Source organism: Symphodus melops (assembly GCF_947650265.1).
Source record: "Symphodus melops genome assembly, chromosome: 4".
Classification (NCBI taxonomy): Eukaryota; Metazoa; Chordata; class Actinopteri; order Labriformes; family Labridae; genus Symphodus; species Symphodus melops.
Window position 1 is genome coordinate 24,742,188 of NC_136694.1, and position 17,273 is coordinate 24,759,460.

General features: G+C 41.6%; 2 protein-coding genes across 3 annotated transcripts; one reads left to right on the top strand and one right to left on the bottom strand.

The window, feature by feature from the left end:
- Positions 1 to 1,228, top strand: bcdin3d (BCDIN3 domain containing). The gene is made up of 2 exons (XM_079341338.1): positions 1 to 251; positions 580 to 1,228. The coding sequence occupies exons 1-2, from the start codon at positions 48 to 50 to the stop codon at positions 1,129 to 1,131; spliced, it is 756 nt and encodes a 251-aa protein (XP_079197464.1). The 5' UTR covers positions 1 to 47; the 3' UTR covers positions 1,132 to 1,228.
- A 1,947-nt stretch (positions 1,229 to 3,175) lies between these two features.
- On the bottom strand, positions 3,176 to 17,268 carry ppp4r1l (protein phosphatase 4, regulatory subunit 1-like). 2 transcript variants are annotated; one of them, XM_079341340.1, is made up of 20 exons: positions 17,080 to 17,268; positions 14,858 to 14,902; positions 14,220 to 14,349; positions 12,359 to 12,465; positions 12,015 to 12,157; positions 11,752 to 11,898; positions 11,327 to 11,434; positions 10,231 to 10,296; positions 9,611 to 9,769; positions 9,324 to 9,448; positions 8,368 to 8,888; positions 7,924 to 8,267; positions 7,708 to 7,794; positions 7,369 to 7,554; positions 6,022 to 6,183; positions 5,801 to 5,901; positions 5,485 to 5,605; positions 4,888 to 5,022; positions 4,384 to 4,525; positions 3,176 to 3,786 (listed from the first exon to the last, which is right to left on the bottom strand). In XM_079341340.1, the coding sequence occupies exons 1-20, from the start codon at positions 17,084 to 17,086 to the stop codon at positions 3,641 to 3,643; spliced, it is 2,982 nt and encodes a 993-aa protein (XP_079197466.1). In that variant the 5' UTR covers positions 17,087 to 17,268; the 3' UTR covers positions 3,176 to 3,640. The 2 variants fall into 2 exon arrangements, with proteins under 2 accessions (XP_079197466.1, XP_079197465.1); XM_079341339.1 differs by lacking the exon at positions 17,080 to 17,268 and having other exon boundaries at positions 14,858 to 14,963.
- Between the last annotated feature and the right edge of the window lie 5 nt (positions 17,269 to 17,273).

Consider the following 17,273-nt stretch of genomic DNA (forward strand, 5'->3'; position numbering starts at 1 on the left):
TTCACTGTAGGACACGTTTCACCCGGACTTTTTTCGGAGGCGGAACAATGGCAACATGCCCGACAAGTATCGACGCCGAAGAAATGACAGACCCAGGAGCTGCACCTTATGGAAACTTTATAAACTATTACACCTTCAATCCTCCTGAGGAGCGTCTGAGACTGATCCCAGCGTCCCTGCTGCAGGAGCTCAGAGGCGGCGGGGAGGCGGATGAAGAGACGCTGGTCCTGGATGTGGGCTGTAACTCAGGAGTGAGTGGATGCTTTTTTTTAAAAAAAAGATAACTTTCATTATTTGGACACTAATATTTATCTCCAACTCTCTCTTCAAGGATGCGATGTTTTTTCACGTGTTTCAACAACAGACTCAATTCAAATCTATAAGCTGTTCTTAATATCTTAATATAATATAATATATATATCACATATCAATCTTAATATAATTTTCTGCATGAACACCTGTGATGCATAGTTTTACATCATGATGACACATGTTGTCTTTAGGATTCATCTTACAATTTAAACGGATTAAAATATAAAACAATAAGCACAATCTGTTTGTTTTTTTTACCTGTGACAGGATCTGAGTGTGGCCTTGTACAAGCACCTGATCCAGGATCCTGCATGTGCAGAGGAGTCAGGAAACAGTCAAGTTTACATTCTGGGCTTCGACCTGGACGAGAAGCTCATCCAGCGGGCTCAGCAGACCAACCCTCTGCCCGACCACATTTCCTTCATCCCTCTGGACATCACTCAGGACACACACCAGCTGCAGGACTACCTCAACCAGCATGGCAGCTCTCACTTCCACCTGTGTGTGTGCCTGGCTGTCACCATGTGGGTCCACCTGAACCATGGAGACTCCAGCCTGCTGCAGATGCTCTCCCACCTTGCGTCCATCAGCCAGCATCTCCTGCTCGAGGTTCAGCCCTGGAAGTGTTATCGCAGTGCCGCCCGGCGTCTGAGGAAGCTGGGCCGTTCAGACTTTGAACACTTTAAGACGCTGAAGATCCAAGGAGACATAGCAGAACATGTGAGGGAGCATCTCGAGAAACACTGCAGCATGGAGCTCTTACAGATGTTCGGTTGCACCACGTGGTCCCGGAAGCTGATGCTCTTTAAAAAAAGATGAGACTGAGCATTTTGTGCATGTTGTGTAAAATATGAATGTTTTTGTGTACAGACAAGTGTTCATCTGTGACTCAAGATAGTAAACTAAGTTACAGTAAGTATTGGGTTTACTTTGAATTGAAGGTGGGCTCATTTTATAGATCCAAGCAGTGATCAATGAATACGTGGATGGATTAATCTACTTGACATGTCGGGCTGCAGTACAGCCATTGTCTTTACAATCTTTCATGACTGATGATCATTGAGTTAATGTTTATACAAAAAAAAATCCAGAGTATGAGCTATATTCAGTATCTTACCAAAAGGCACAGTGCCAGTGTGATTATTTCACTCATTGTTGCAACTCTAAAAAGGAAAAAAAAATTTGGCGACAGCAGATTTGAACAGAAATCTTCAGGGCTAGAAAAGAAAAATGTTTTGATGCCACTTATTTTCCTCATTATCGAAAAATGTCTCACATGTTCTGCCTCAAGCCTGACGTTTCAAACATGTGATTGGAAATCAAAGCTGGCTGACCCTCAAACTTCAGTAATGTCAAACACAAGAAAACTTCAGCACAACAAACGTTAATTTTCATCATTTTAATTACAGAATACTAAAAATAACATTACATAAAATGTCTTTTTAAAAGAAACCATTGAATATTACAAAGGTTGTAAATTTTGTAAAGTTAGGATATAAAATCTTTGAACAGTGGTGCATAATTGAAAAGAAAAATAATTTTCATAAAATGTATATATTAACTGTTCTACTACATAAAAAATGAGATGGACACAAATCGCAGACAGACGAGATGAGTGGACACCGCCATTACCGCAGTGAGCTCTCCTTTCAAAGGAAGAAAGACTTGAGATGCACAGCACACGCCACAGCCAGCTTAAGTTCTCAAGTCCGGTTCATGATGAAAAAGAAGAAAAAGATGAGGGGCTGTCTGAGGGGGTTAGCATTTACAACAGAGGAAAACCAACACACTCGAGAGACTACGAATAGTGACTTGGACGCTGCTCCCAATATTCACACACATCGACTTAACTGGCCTTGGTTCCATAAACACACTGGGTTTTTTTTCCCACAGGTTTAAGCTGTACAAAGAGTTTTGAGAAACCTCATACTTAAAAATCATTCCACCAAGACAGGGAAACAACGATCAGCCGTCTTTCAGTGTCGTTACACAGCCATTCCTATATCCTACTGTACAACTGGTCAGTCAGATCCACTGAAAGCTACCATGGTCACATAATTCAACATCAGGAGGTCAACCTTAAGGAATTAGAATAGACTATACACAAGAGGGGGAGGGGAGGACATGCATAATCCAACAGTGTGCTTGCTTTCTTCCTCTTCTTTCGCCGTGTGTCACTTCATCATGAGCCCTTGTTAAGGAGTTTTAGTTGACGCCACAGAATCGTCACTCAAAAAGGAATCACCCATCGACGACAGTCGGAGCCAGTTTGGACCACAAATGTCCCTCCACACGTACGACACACTGGCCAGTCATGTCCGCACAGAGGTATTTCATCAGTCTCCTGCTGCTTGAGAGACACGTTGTCACATTTTTGGTAAACAGACCCAGGAGGGGGAGGGGGAGTTAACAGTTCATTAAGGTGTTCTTTTAAAAATGTCCATGATATGCTTTGAATTAAGAGTTACGCTGAGTGGCAGAATCACGGTTCCTTCTGTGCAGTAGTAGTGGTTTTATTGGCCCACGAAGACCGGGTGGAGAGATGCAGATAATCAGAGTGAGAGGGGATGCAGACAATAAAGCGGAGGACATCTCAGAAGACAACAGAGGCATTTGAGGAGGAGAATGAAGCGACAGACACCAGCAGAGCTACTTGGTTTGGCTGGTGTGTCGCTCAGACAGCTGGAGTTTTTTTTTTTTTTTTGTTTGTTTTTTTGTCACCAGGGAAACAGGAGCTGCTGCTGCTCATCATGTGAGCTAATAATGCTGTCTAGGTTCAGAAGAGTCCCCCTGAGTTAGTGCACACGTCAGAGTCAGGCAGGCGGAGCCCATTTGTTCGTTAAGAAATCCACAAAAAGAAGCATTAAGAAAAAAATCAATTTTATAATCAAGCTTACAATTAGCTTTGGAGAAAGAGAGAAAAAGAGCCCGTTGTAGTTTTTACAAGTCTGTGAAGAGGGAAGGGCAGAGCTGATGTTAGTGTGAAGGAGGAAAATGGGGAAACAGTCCAGGCGTAAATACTGCCGATAACTTCTGAGTCCTGCTCATTTCTGAAAACTGACAAGTTTTGCATTCTCTGTTGTGAATGTGCGCTTTGTAGTGCCCAACCAGAGACTGGGTTGTGTTGTTCTGAGCATAATCATACTTTAAAACTGGAGTCTGAACATGATTGGTTCAGGTCTGCCCAGCAGGCGAATGGTCGGGGGTGGGGGGGTGGGGGGGGGATTCTGGTCGGGTGCTGGTGTTTTCGCTGACTGTGCGTCAGTGAGACAGACAGGTAGGTAGACAGACAGGCAGGTGGGTTAGAACGGGACTCGGGGAGCTGGGACTAAATCAAGGGAGCTGTGTCCATCAGGCCTTTGTTGGGGTCCAGGCTGGCAAAGAAGCGGACGTCCCGATCTTTGTCGGACTGCAGAGCCATCACAGTCTCTTCCAGCTCGTCTGAGTAGGCACAGCCCGGCTCTTTGAAGTATGCTGTTAACCAAACAAAAGACCTGGTTAGCGAGAAAGAAACACTCACACAGTAGTAAAGCATTGAGGGTCCATTTTTCAGTATTCAATCATTTCTTAGCGAAAGATTAAAACCACGACGAGACCAAAAACCCCAAACGACGCCTTCGTGACATAAACATGAGCAGCAGGCTGTTTGTTTCTACATCGAGAAAGTCAAAGGCAGAAAACATTTAAACAAATGCCCAGTTTCACTTTGTCTGAGAACCCTTTGTTTGAGTCAACATTGCTCTGAGGTTTCAGAAAATTACTAAAATTATAGTATATACATGACTGTTTCACAGACAAAGAACCCACCGGCGAAGGGGAGAGAAAACTTATGAAGACACTCTTTTGTCATCTAAAGAATTGAAATGATCAGACTTTGTTTGAGTTCTTTTTTTTGGGCGGCTGAAGAGAGTCAGGAAACGTTCGGAGGAGAGGGACGACATGCTGAGGTTGAATTAGGGCCCCCTTTAGTTTCACACACGGGACGCATGACATAACAACCGAAGAGAGCACACATGAAAGTCAATGAAAAGAATCAATCACATAAATCCTTTCATCTTGTGTGTATATTACCTTTCTCCATGACACTCTGTCGTAGAGCCTTGGCCACCAATACCCTGACATTGGCTACTGGGTCTGAGGAAAGGCTGAGCAGACTGGGTAAGAGGTGCTGGCTGAACTGCTCCATGGGCATACAGTCCTCCTCCACTATGGCCTGCAGACAATACCAGGAAACATTAAAACACCGAGTCACACAGAGTCCACGTTTAACACACAGGGAAGGATGTTCCTCCGCCAACAAGAGCCAGCAGACAGAACTGATCCAAAGTCTCCAAACAGACAACAAACATTAAAAAACGTATCTCATCTTTGCTTCTGAGAATTTTAACGTAGAAGCTGAAACGTTGAAGTGCGTCTTTAGTAAGACCATCAAAGGAAGCGGTCACAAGTGTTCAAAGACTCAGGATTAAACATAGGAGGACAAAGATTTTCAGTCTATTCATGTTTGCACAAAGTCAGTGGAGCAAGCATCAGGCAGGAGCACAAACAGATAAAAGAGATATCGTGGTTACAGACCTGGCAGATGAAGGCAAAGGCCTGCCGCCCCACCCACTTGGGACAGTGGCAGAACCTGACGGTGAGTTCATTGATAAAGTTCAGGCCTAGCTCATCGGCCCCGCACGCATACAGCTTCTGGAGGATCTCCACAACCTGACAACACAAGAGGCAACACTTTGTAAGCTGCTTTTCATTTAGGAGCAGAATAAGAGCAGAATGAGCAGCGACATAGATAAAAAAAAGTGTCATGAATTTAAAGAAACAGCCATTCTGACATAATGGGTTTGATGCTGGATCATTTAGAAGACGACTGTTTATTTCACAGGAAGCTACAACCATGACTATCACTCAGAATAAAAACCTTCAGCCTGACTCTGTTTTAGGTAAAATAATGAAGCAGTAACTGAATACAAAATTATTCCTCTTTAGTTTACCACAACATCAACGTTTAGGGTGTGACTTCTGAGGTCTTGGCAAGAAAGGGTTAAAATAGTCAAACTCTTCCTGAAAACAAATTACTTTGCACCCTTAAACCAGTCAGGGCATTACTGGATAACACAGACATCACCCCTGTCAGTGTCTGTCACAATTCGTCAGCTCTTTGTGTTCACTCACCAGTTTGTAGGAGATCCACCTGACCTCTGACACTTTGTCGGAGCATAGTGTGAGCGCTATCTGTCTGAGGTAGTCATACACGTCGTAGTGGCTGTACAACTCTATGATCAAGATCAACTGCCTGCAGAGGGGGAACGTGAGAGAGAACACTTCAGTCAAACAGGATTCAAGAAATTAACAACACTTAAAGGAACTCTAACGCAAACAGAATTAAAAGGAGCAAAATGAAGCTGTACCACAGTGTCCTTGAGCAAGCCGCTGTGTGGATAAAAGAGTCTGTATGATATTGTGATGAGTAAAAGAAAAGGAGACGTACTCTGCCAGCTCGTATCTGAATCTCCAGTTGCGACTGTTGTCCGTCACCATGAACTCCTGCAGCTGATACAGATACTCTCTCCTCTTTTCTGCGTGAAGCAGCTGAAACAGGATCAAACAAACGCGCTCGCTTATCTTCTACTTCTCTGCAATGTTTGGAACGGTCATTTTTTACTTTTGTCATCCTTTGCACACATCTCGGACTACACCGTCTCGTCTCACCTTGAGGAAGTCGTAGAGGTGTTTGAGCACCCCGATGCGGACCTCATCCAGGTCTTTCAGGAAACCGTTGAAGATGGGCACCAGGTCGGCGGCTGTCAGCTGGTCTCCCAGGATCACAGCCAGCTCATGGATGGAGAAGGCCAGCGTACGTCGCACTTTCCACTGAGACAGAGATATAGGTTTTTTTTTTAATGAATCAATAGGATGTTGTTCTATAAAAATGTCCAAAAATGCTAAAATACATTGATAAGCCTTTCTTAAAGCTCAACACAGCCCCTCAGATATCCTTTATTTTCAACCAGACGCGAACGTAAAAAAAATCCAAGGAAAAAGTTTGAACAGATAAATTGTTGGTGTTTGTATCGTTGAATACATTTGTAATCACACTAAATGATCATGCACGGAAACTGCAAGCTGAAAATGTAACAAACTGTGGCATTAATCCTGAGCCATTCCCGTGACTGGTCTGAACCTGCAGCAGAACAGTGAAGCGTTGTCATGCGAACAGTGATCGTCAGTGCTGTGATGAAGTCATGAGCAGCAGTGTGACTGAGAGCTGTCACTCCCCCTCTGCTGCAACGTTTGTGTTACTCAAGTCAAACAAAATGGACACAACTCAGCAAATCATGCACAATGCAGGGGATACGTTTTTAAACTGGTGCTGAGAGAAACTCTGTCAGCAGCTTAAATGAATCCCTTCATTTCAAACAGTGATGAGCATACAGGAATCAAACCTACACAAAGAATCCCACCAAATCAAATTATACTCACTCACAGAAATACTGATCCAACAGAATGACATTTAAAACCCTGCAGGCGGCGAGTTAAGCTGAAGAATCTACTGAAGGTTTACAGAGTGTCTGAGCTGAAAGCAGAGGAACACGTCTACCAACACAAGACACCGTTTCTCCGCTACGACCCACAAGCAGAGCTTCCTATCATCACTGAGTCCTCACATAAAACACAATAAGTAATCATCCTTCTGTTTTAAATGTTTTAAACACAGACGCTAATTTTTTAAGCAGATGCGTTTTCTACTTGGATACATACGCATACATTATATATAACGCACTGGAGGGTCTTTTAGTGAATATATACACCTCTGTGACCACCGCTGTGTATAGTCTGTGTTTTCTGCATTGATTTCCAACAAATGTAAAGGATCATTCCCACAGCTGAAAAATCCAAACAACTCAACCTGAAGCTAAATAATATAAAACTGAGGTGTCCTTCAAAGTGCAGCTTTCATATCTGCATAAACCTCAGTGCTAAAGCTTGTCTCATGGAGTTAAAAACAGCAAATCGAATCCCCCCAATGACCCTCTCAAACAGGATTTCTCTGCCTACCTGCACATCAGTAGCGAGCGTTTCATAGGTGTCTTTGAGGCAGTGCCAGTTCTGTCGTCCCAGAGTGAGCGCGACCCCCGGCAGGCTGAAGGCACAGTGTTTGGCAATCTCTGTATCCACTGTCTGAGCCCGGGCTGGGTCGGTCATGGAGAGGTACTGATCCAAAAGCTGCTGCGGGATGACATTCTGCAAACAGAGGGAGAGATTAAAAAGACTGACGATGAAAGAGGACAGAGGATGTATTGGGAGCAGGTATTCAATAATCCATGTCTGTGCTAATCTATGCTAACTGCAAGATTTTGATCAATATTTGCCGGATGATTGATACAAGTTGCTGACCTGGATCTTAGGCTTTTCCTCGTACATCGGGCTGTGGGCAGACTCTTCTTTTCCTTCCTCCTCAACACTCTCAATTAGTTCAGATTCCTTGAAGAAAAAGGGGGAAAAAAAGGTTATCTCTCACTGATGGTGACGTCATCATGTTTGCACATTGACTCCTTGAAGCAGGACACATATGTTGAGCTAAAAATGAAACAATCAGTACGAGTCTCTTACTGGAACAGGCGAGTCAGGAGGCGACTCTTCCTGGTCTTCCTGGTCCTCCTGGTCTTCCAGCGGCTCCGTCTGTGTCTCTTCATCTCCCTGCTCCTGGACAGGGCTGGACTCTGATGAAGGAGATGTTTCCATAGTTTGTTCCTCTTCTGTGGGACTCTCTTCACTCTCTGACTGAACCTCCACAGATTTGCTCTCCACAGAGGGGCTGTCGGAGTCGCTCTCACTCTGCTGCTCTGGCTGCGGTTCAGGCTGCTCCGTGGGGTCCATGGGGTCTGTTGGGCTGTCGTCTGTGGGGCTGTCGAGCTGGGCTGCTTTCAGAGCTGCTGACAACACCTGGACTTGAGCTAAAATTATAATACACAAAAAAAAAAAATGATTTAAAGTAGTGAAAAAATCATTGGCAAAACTGTATAACTAATTCCCATACAACACTCTTAAACCGACCTTGCACATCAGGGTCATCGATGTGAGGCTGCAAACAGTCCAAGACCTTCTGGATCTGGTCACTTGTAGCTTGGCTGGGGCTGGGCTTGGTATCAGGACAGCTAACCTCCTTTTTCTCCTCTTTTTCCGCCTGTTTTTCCTCATTCTCTGTCACTTCCGCTGATGTTTGACAACTAAGCATTTCAAGTTCCCCACTGATGTCTGGTAAAGGCGATCTCCAATAATGGAAAGAGTTAAAGTTCTCGTCTGTCTGCTCTGTGTCTCTTATGTTCCTAGCGTTGTATGTCGTTTTTGAGCTGGCGTTGCTGTTTGAGATCGTGCGGGCGAAGCTGCTGTGCATCTCTCGGGGAACTGAGGCGTGGTTGTCGTCGTAGCTGTGCATATCGTCGTTGTCGGTCGTCGTCACGTGCTCTGGGGAAGGTGTGGCGCGGCCATCCTGGTTGGGAGGCGTGTGAGTGATGGTTCTTCCTGTGTGGCAGCCACTAATGTCGGAGCAGTTCAGAGAGTTTAGGGAGCAGTCGCTGGAATAAGAAAAAACAAAACATACTTCTTTAACACAACTATGTCACGATTGATGAGAAAATGTGGCATAAGTCAAGTAAATTTAAATTCAACAAAGCCCGTCTAAAAACGGAAACATGACTTTGGATTCATGAAAAACATCAGTGTCATCGTGTATACACTGATTTGTAGATAAAAGTGGTCTGACTTCATCACGCCCAGTGAACACGGACCAGTGATGCAATCATTCACACACCGTCTGTGTCAAGAAACGCTCATATTGCTTCTACTGCCAGAACATTCAGAGTTCACTTTACTGAGTGATACACCTTTTAAAAACTTGACAAGATGAACAAGAAAGAACACAGAAACATAACTTGAGTCAAACACACAACATGCACACACTTCATTAATGAAAAACAACACTTCTGAATAAGATTGCTGATGAAACCTACCTGTCTAATGTACACCTGGGGACCTCTAGTAGTGCTCCATCCTCTCTGAAGTGAAGGCCTGTGCTGGAGGGATTGGCAAAGGTAGAAATAAAACGTCCCAGAGACTGAAAGGCAGCCTGTCGCACCTAAAAGTCGAGAACAGGGGAATATGTCCGTTTCATTATTGTCACCACAGAGATCTTTCCTACTGAGCAGGATCTGCTCAGTAAAACACACTTTTTTAAATGTTATGAAACTCAAATTGTCCTTTGTGTGTGCGTGAGTGCGTGTGTGTGTGTGTGTCTTACCCAGCGAGACTGATCACTGATGAGGCTGATGAACAGTGGGGACAGTTTTGCACGTCGCACCTCTGGAGATGTTGAATTAGAGACCATCATGAAGCACTCAGCACACGCTTTCCTGATGCCCCACAGACTGTCTGAGCACAGGTCGAAGAACTTGGGCATCTAATGACATTTAGAACAGAGTCCGAATAATTTTATAATGAACTGCGAAAGCATCGGACAACCACAGATGCATAAGGGAACAATAGCGGTGTGTGTGTGTGTGTGTGTGTGTGTGTGTGTGTGTGTATATATATATATATATATATATATATATATATGTTTCCATGTGATGTGACGTCAGTTGGGGACATGGAAACACTTTAACAACACAGAGAGAGTTTGACGATTCTCTGATGTGTTTAGTGAAGGACTGTGTAAAACCTTTGTGTTGCACAAAATTGTAAATGATTAGTAGTTCATCTGACAATAACTACATAGATATGGTTATCTTCTAGCCGACACTCTGGTTTACTTTGAGTTTTTTCACATAGAATATTAATAATGAGTTCAAAACTCTTGCAGTGTGTTTAATTGGAGGATCTGATTTGATTGAGAGAAGAACATGTCTAAGAGTCTCTCACCAGTAGCTTCTCTGTGGCCTCCTGACCCACAATAGAACAAAACTCTCCAAAGTTAGCTGCACAGACCTGAAAGACACAAAACAAGGAAATTAACTCAACAATGTTTACAAGATCGATGAACATGATCGTTCCTTTAACCACCTGGTAATAAGCCAAACATATTACAGACATGCAAAGAATCTGTTCAGGGCTTTAACAACACAAATAGGAACCTGACAGTATTAATCAAATGTTATATCAGGTTACTAAATCTCCTCCAATCATTAAGTATCAGTGTAAGACTGTCTTTCATTTTCACTTTGGTCACTTAGCAACATGAGCCACATGCTTTCCCTATTTTGTGAAATGTCTTGAGGGCAGTTTGCATCTCTTCCACCAAGGATTTACATGACCTTGTGAATTTTTATTTCCATATTTAAAAAGCAAAGTCCCACGCTGTCTTGTATCTGGATTTTTAGCAGATACAGCTTCACTTGACTGTGTTTAATCTCTAAATCACATGTTCTGTAGCTCTTTCTTAGTTTGAAGTTCTTACACACACAGCTTTAAATTCAATCTTCTTGTTAATCAGTACAATACACACTACTTTTAACTTGTTTTAAATTTCTAAAATATCATTTACATGTGCTCAATAGATGATCCACTTCATGGACTTAATGTGTCCTTTTGAAGTCTTATTGTACAATACACCAAAAGCTGATTCTCTGATGACTCATTGAATGATATGGGGATTTATTTTATTTATCAAGACTGTTGCCCAGGGCAACAAGAGTAAAAAAAACAAAGGACTTGCAAAGATCAGCTTTTAAGAAAAAGACAAAGCAGAAAAAAAAGTCACAGAATTAAAAACAATTATCTATGCCAGAGAATGAACATTCATCCCAGAAACCAACAGCGTAGTAAGTGATATAAAACAGAGTTAAGGCTGCTCACTGCATTATTGAATTTATCCTGAAGAGAACCAGTTGAAACCCTAAGTTAAATAAATGTTTGTGACTGCAGCCTGAAACTGATTATCTTGTTGGTTGTAAAATCCTTTTACACTTTTAGGAGTTCTTTGACCTTTGGAGGAAGTGAAAATGGTCTGAGAAGTTACCTTCCGGACTTGAAAGAGTCTGACGTCGCTGCACAAGTCACAGAAGCGTGGCAGCAATAGATGCTCCACTGTGTCTTTGCTCAACATGGTGACAACTTTACACATGATCTGTCAGAGGAAACACATGGAGAGAATAATAAGGTTTGTCTCTAAAGAGACTAAAGCACCTGAAATATACACACACATCACATTCACCTCTGAGCTGTTCAAACAGACAGTACAGTAACAGATGATATATTGCAGTTTATAGCATCTAAAAACACTATCTCTGTTGGCATCAATCATGCACCATCAAAACAAATACAGTGACCAACACTGGGCCTGTAGTTTAACAGCGGTTTGTCTCGTGGCATGTCGTATATGTTAAATAAAATCAAAGCCTTTCACCCTGTTGATAAATTCAAAATAGTTTTAATAAATCTTACCGCTACTGCCTCAATTTTGTAGTCATCATCACTGCTGGGTTCTGTGAGTTCAAGCAGAACTGGACACACCTTGGTCTCCATATCAGCTTTAGAGATCAGGCCCTGCTCCAACAGAACGAGCAGTGCTGCCTGACTGGTTTTTCGCACCTGTGAAAGATAGAGGAAGAACAATTTTTTTTCTCAATCATTCTGAGGATAAAAACAGCCAAAAGATAAACCACTGAAAAGAAAGTACTTCTTGAGGTTTTATAGACCAATCCTACCTGGTTATTAGGATCAGTGAGATATCTAACTACAATGGGAACCAAGTATCTTGAGAAAGCAGCAGGGAAGTTGGGCCGACTCTCATGTAAGAACATGGCGATGTTGGGGACCTGCTCCATCAGTTCAGCTCGTACTGTGGGCTCTGTGTAAACACATTCAAGATTGACTTTCACACATTTACAAGTTTTTATTACAGAGCAACAAGTGTTATGTTCAAGCACTGTTAAAAGCTTAATAGTGTTTCATAAATAAAGACAAATTAATAACAATAAAATGTAGTCAACAGGCTCAAATGTATCCAGAGACATGACTACTAAATAAATAAAGAGGAAAATACATCTACCTCCATCTTCTGACATTCTGGCAACTGTCTCCATGACACTGATAAAGTCATTTTCATTGTCACTGAACTCTCGAAGCACATCAAGCAGGCCGCGAGCCACGATCTGCCTAGAATGCAACAAAAGCGTCAAGTTAGTAGAGTGCCTGCCAATACCTACGAGTGCTGAAGACAGACCCACACACACGCACGCACACACACAACATAATGCACAGCACAGAGAAAGCTGTCAAGTAAATTATAAACACACACGGGCTTAGAAACGACAGGAGGGTTGAACCCTGCACAGCTGAGCCTGAAAAGCATTAAGACAAGAGCTAAACATGTTTGTGTAGGAACAACGGAGCAGTATTAGAGAAGCTTCACTTTCACTACACAGACAGTACTGCATCCAAAAACGCATTATAATTCTCTGAAAAAAGATAGAAACTTCAGTGTTTATCAAGTCTGAAAAACCAAGACGAGCATTGTCAAACAAATAACAGGTTCAGACAGATATCATCCGGCCCTGGCTCAAGCCTGTGGCATTCCTGCACTACAGCGTTAAAGCAGGTATGTGATCAGTAAATACACAGGAAAGGAGACGTTATCCAGATGACTTTAAAAATGCATTTAAAATAACTTGAGATGGACAATGTGTTAATTTAACATCCAAGTATTTCCATCAAGAGTTTATGATACAATTAATGTATTACTCAGTACCAGTTAAACAAATGTTAAACATAACATTCATGGAGTAACATAAGGTAATTACTCATGCAATCAGGGATTATAATACGCACAATCTAACAACCAAACTTTCTTTTAAAAGGGAAAATAATTACTTTAATATTAATACAGCATAGAAATTATCTTAAATTCAAATTCACTTTTTTTAATCACTTTATCTACAAGAAGTGACACCTCTGTCATTTCACAGATGTTTCCTAGAAACAGAGTTTCACTTGGCTGCAGATGTTTCCTTCATGTTTAAACCTCTGGGGACACAAACGCGTGTGTAATACAAGCCATGAACCTGAAGACACATCCACTCAACTGCAGGTCAAGTTCAAAATCACCTCCAACATGTTCTGTTTAAATCACTTTGTAGTTTTCCAAAGGTTTACTTTCACACACACGATGCATATATACTAAAGTAGTCATCCTTTCTAAGACAGAAAAAAAGAGTCTAACTTTTGTATATACAATCACATACTGAACAATAATGCACATAAAGGTTGATAGATGAATGTCTAATTCATCGATGTTATTGTGGAAACAGCCGTGGTAAGAAAAGAAGCAATGGTTGAGTAAAAGCATGAGTGTGACAAATGAATAGTTCCAGTTCATAAAGTGTTGCTGCGTCATTCTGTCTGACCCTTTCATAATGAACAGTAATCGTCAGACGATCTCTGACGTTAAGATTGGATCACGGATGTTAACATTGGATCTTTATACCACTCACACTACAAGATCATCTGACCAGATAATCGATTCTGAACAGCCTTGATTTGAGAAGGACACCTGCGATTGAGGGCTCAAATCGGTCCGATTACCCCGCAGCTTCAGCCAGGCTTTACTGTACTTCCATTTTGTTTTGAAAAGTTTAAATGTGCCCAGACTGGTGTGCTTTTAATCTACTCTTTAATAAGAGAGTTCCGCATGCACAGTGTAAATTTCGATTGTTGAACAGATGTGTTAACCTCATCGAGAGTCAAAGCCTGAACACATCATTCTTGAATGTGACTGAAAAAACATGATTTCTCCATTTAGAATTTGATTACAATGAGTCCTGACAAATCTCCAAACTACTCATTAACATCTCATCGTCTGATTTGATGTTCATCATTTTGTCTTATTTTGCACAGCACAGGGCTCCACTTACCTATTGAAGACATTCTCACTAAAGGCATATTTTTCTAGCCTCCCGAGAGGAGTAAGGTTGTCCTGTCCTGCATCGAGGAAGGCTGTGATGCGGATGCCGTCGCACTCTGAACCATAGTCATCGAACCCAACTGGAGGAATGGAGAAGAGATATATTTATAAGCACACAAACTGGAAACATGTCTGAAGCCCACAGCTAGCTGCACGTCTACAGAATCAAAACATTTGAATGAGGACTGACTGATAAATTACAGTAATCAAAGTGCCATGTTGAAGGTTCTGAGTCAGATTAAATGTGTGAATAAAGCATAAAGACTAAAGTCTAACGGTTTATTACATTTACTTTTCCAGTCATAAATACACACTTGCTTTGTTGTTGGATCTTAACGCTGTTTCATCACCCTAGCTAATGCAGACAACAGGGACTGAACGGTCTATATAAATGCTAATAATAGTATAGTGTAAAACCCTGAAATACTGTTGACAGCTCTGAATTTCATGTGGGTGAATGGGGCTGCCAAGAAAGATGACACCTCAACAGGTCTAGTAAACACCAACAGTCCCACATATTTGCTCAGAGTTAATCGGTCAATTGATAGTGTTTGTTATTTTCATAAGAAGAAAAACAAGAGTACTCACAGTCATCCAAATCGTCGTGGCCATCTTCAAAGTATAAAGATAGACCTGCAACGATAAGGCGATTAGAGGGGGAATCCATTGCGGCAAACATGTCATCAACATACCATTAGTCTACACAGAACCATTCCCCCTTCAAAATGAAAGGAGCACTGGGTTGACAGGTTTACAGGCTGACAATTACTGAGAAGGGACAAAGTCTGCTTCAATCAGAGACAATAAGTCAGTGTGCTGCCACTGAAACACTGAGCCTTCACTTGACGTCATAATGGTAGTGAAGCAAAAAAAAAAAAAAAGTAATAAAGAAATCAAAACAAGACAGGTACAGTAAGATACATGTGTTATATTTTCGTGGATTTAAATATGCATCTTTGTTCATTTTCCTAAATACACAAGGACCATTTACACAATGTATCTAGTAAAGGGGCTGGTTCCAACAAAATTATTATTAGTTATTTTGATGTATGAACAAACATCTTGTATTGCCTTCATATGAGTATTTGCCTGAGGCACAGATGTATATGGCCAAAGAATGGCTTGTTAAACAGCAGGAAGCTTTCATTTCTGTGTGAGTATGTTACTTTTGCAACTCTATAGATATTCTCAATATTTTTGCAGTCACAAGACACTGAACCAACCACCTGACACGTTCTCTGAGGTGTACAGTCTTTAAAATGCTATATTTACGTCCACTTTGGTATCGTAAGCCTCAAAAGTTGCTGATGTAAATTGAGATCTTTCCCTACAGTGGCAAATCTGCAGTGATAACACTTCAAATTCTCTGCATGAGATCAATTCATCAATTGGTCTCATCTAATATAAATTCCCCATTTCACCAAAGCCTTGGCATTGGTTTGTTTAAAAGAAAAATGCTAAATTACAGTACCCTACAGGCAGGGTACTATCATCCAAGGATTATTTATGATGCATGTGGCTGTAAAATACCGGTTTGTGTTTACAATATAATGCAGTGTTATTTCTTGTCTCCCACATAGGAATGCTATCCTATAAACTACAAGTAAATATACAATAGAAATTAAGTTTGATCCTTTTAAATGTCTCCAGTATCTTTCGTAACTCCCTTTAATGGAAATTAAGGCATTACAATAAAATATTACATGACAAATACATAATGCTCTGACATTAGCCTCTTTTTTTGGTCGATGGAGAAAAGTGTTTTCAGTTCTGCCTCCTTTTGTTACACTGTCCAATGTGAGGAACACAAACTTGACATTTGAGTCTATTTTTAATTGCACAGGTTTAATTTGTTATTTGTTTATTCTTAGTCATATAGGGTGCCTTCTAAACCTTGTTTCGGGTTTGTTATATAATGAAGGGAGGGGGGGACATGGGGTGTTTATTGTAACCAATGTCTTGTGTCCTATCTATCTATCTATCTTTAGATATTTCACATTCATTTAGGTGATAACATTACATACCAACAGGACACGAAAGCTAAATTAAGATCGCGTGTTGTTGTTTTTTTTTTAAACCACTCAGTCCTGTCAATAGCACAGTATATGGTAGTCAAAAGAACAGCCTAGAAAGAGATCCCAGAAGAAGAAGCAGCAGCATGTGGTGGTGGGATGTGTGTTTACAGCTGGGCCAGCAAGGGAATGTGCACGAAATGTAAAAAAACAACAACTACAGCCTTGCAACGACACATTACATGCGTTATTATAAGTAGGTTAAATATTATAACTGCAGCTGGTTGAACAAGAGCCACAAATCCCATGTTGGCAAAGAAACAACATGTCCCCTTTGTTATGGTATGAAGGAAGGATTTGGTCAGCTTATGGGTAAAAATGACTTTAGCAACATGGCTAACGTTAGCTGGGTCAACTCGCTAGCCTTTGCTATGGCAACAGTTCGATAATTATCACTTCTGGAGGCATGCTACCAACCCCAACTTCTCAAGCGAATAGTTACTAAAAACTCCCCCCATTCCTACATTTAACATTCAACATTTTAAGTGAAGCCCCCTGGAGTCACACATTTCGATAACCCCAGAGAAGCTTTCGTGAGCTAGCTGGCTAGTAGTGCTAAGTTTTGCTAACACGGCTCGTCCAGCCCTTTAGCTTGACTTCGTCTGAGGCCAATGTGTTTAAAGCAGGAGCCGCCTATTTATTAAAGTGTTGCAAGAAAAAAAGACCGTTTAATAAGTCCCAACACGACGTGAAAACAAAGGGAGAAATTAGTATTTAAAAAAAGAAAAGTGCCATTACCTGCCATCTTGAGTATCGGCTCTGTGGGCTGCCGTCCCGTGTGGGCTGTCACCACCGCACAGCTGTCACTCAAACTACTTCCTGAAAGTACTACTTCCTGATGCTGCTCTAAGGTTGATTATAAACTTTAAAACAACGACCTTTCACCGTCTCAGCTCCGGCTCTAACTTCGACATACCTGAGCATAAATACAG

What these genes read in the sequence shown, in the direction of transcription:
- bcdin3d (XM_079341338.1), top strand. Translation starts at nt 48, where the DNA reads ATGGCAACATGCCCGACAAGTATCGACGCCGAAGAAATGACAGACCCA. An exon ending in ATGTGGGCTGTAACTCAGGA is followed by an intron (nt 252 to 579) that starts GTGAGTGGATGC and finishes TACCTGTGACAG; the next exon opens with GATCTGAGTGTGGCCTTGTA.
- ppp4r1l (XM_079341339.1), bottom strand. Translation starts at nt 14,948, where the DNA reads ATGTTTGCCGCAATGGATTCCCCCTCTAATCGCCTTATCGTTGCAGGT. An exon ending in GACTCTTTCAAGTCCGGAAG is followed by an intron (nt 10,297 to 11,326) that starts GTAACTTCTCAG and finishes TGTGTCTTTCAG; the next exon opens with GTCTGTGCAGCTAACTTTGG. An exon ending in CGCTCGCTACTGATGTGCAG is followed by an intron (nt 6,184 to 7,368) that starts GTAGGCAGAGAA and finishes TCTCTGTCTCAG; the next exon opens with TGGAAAGTGCGACGTACGCT.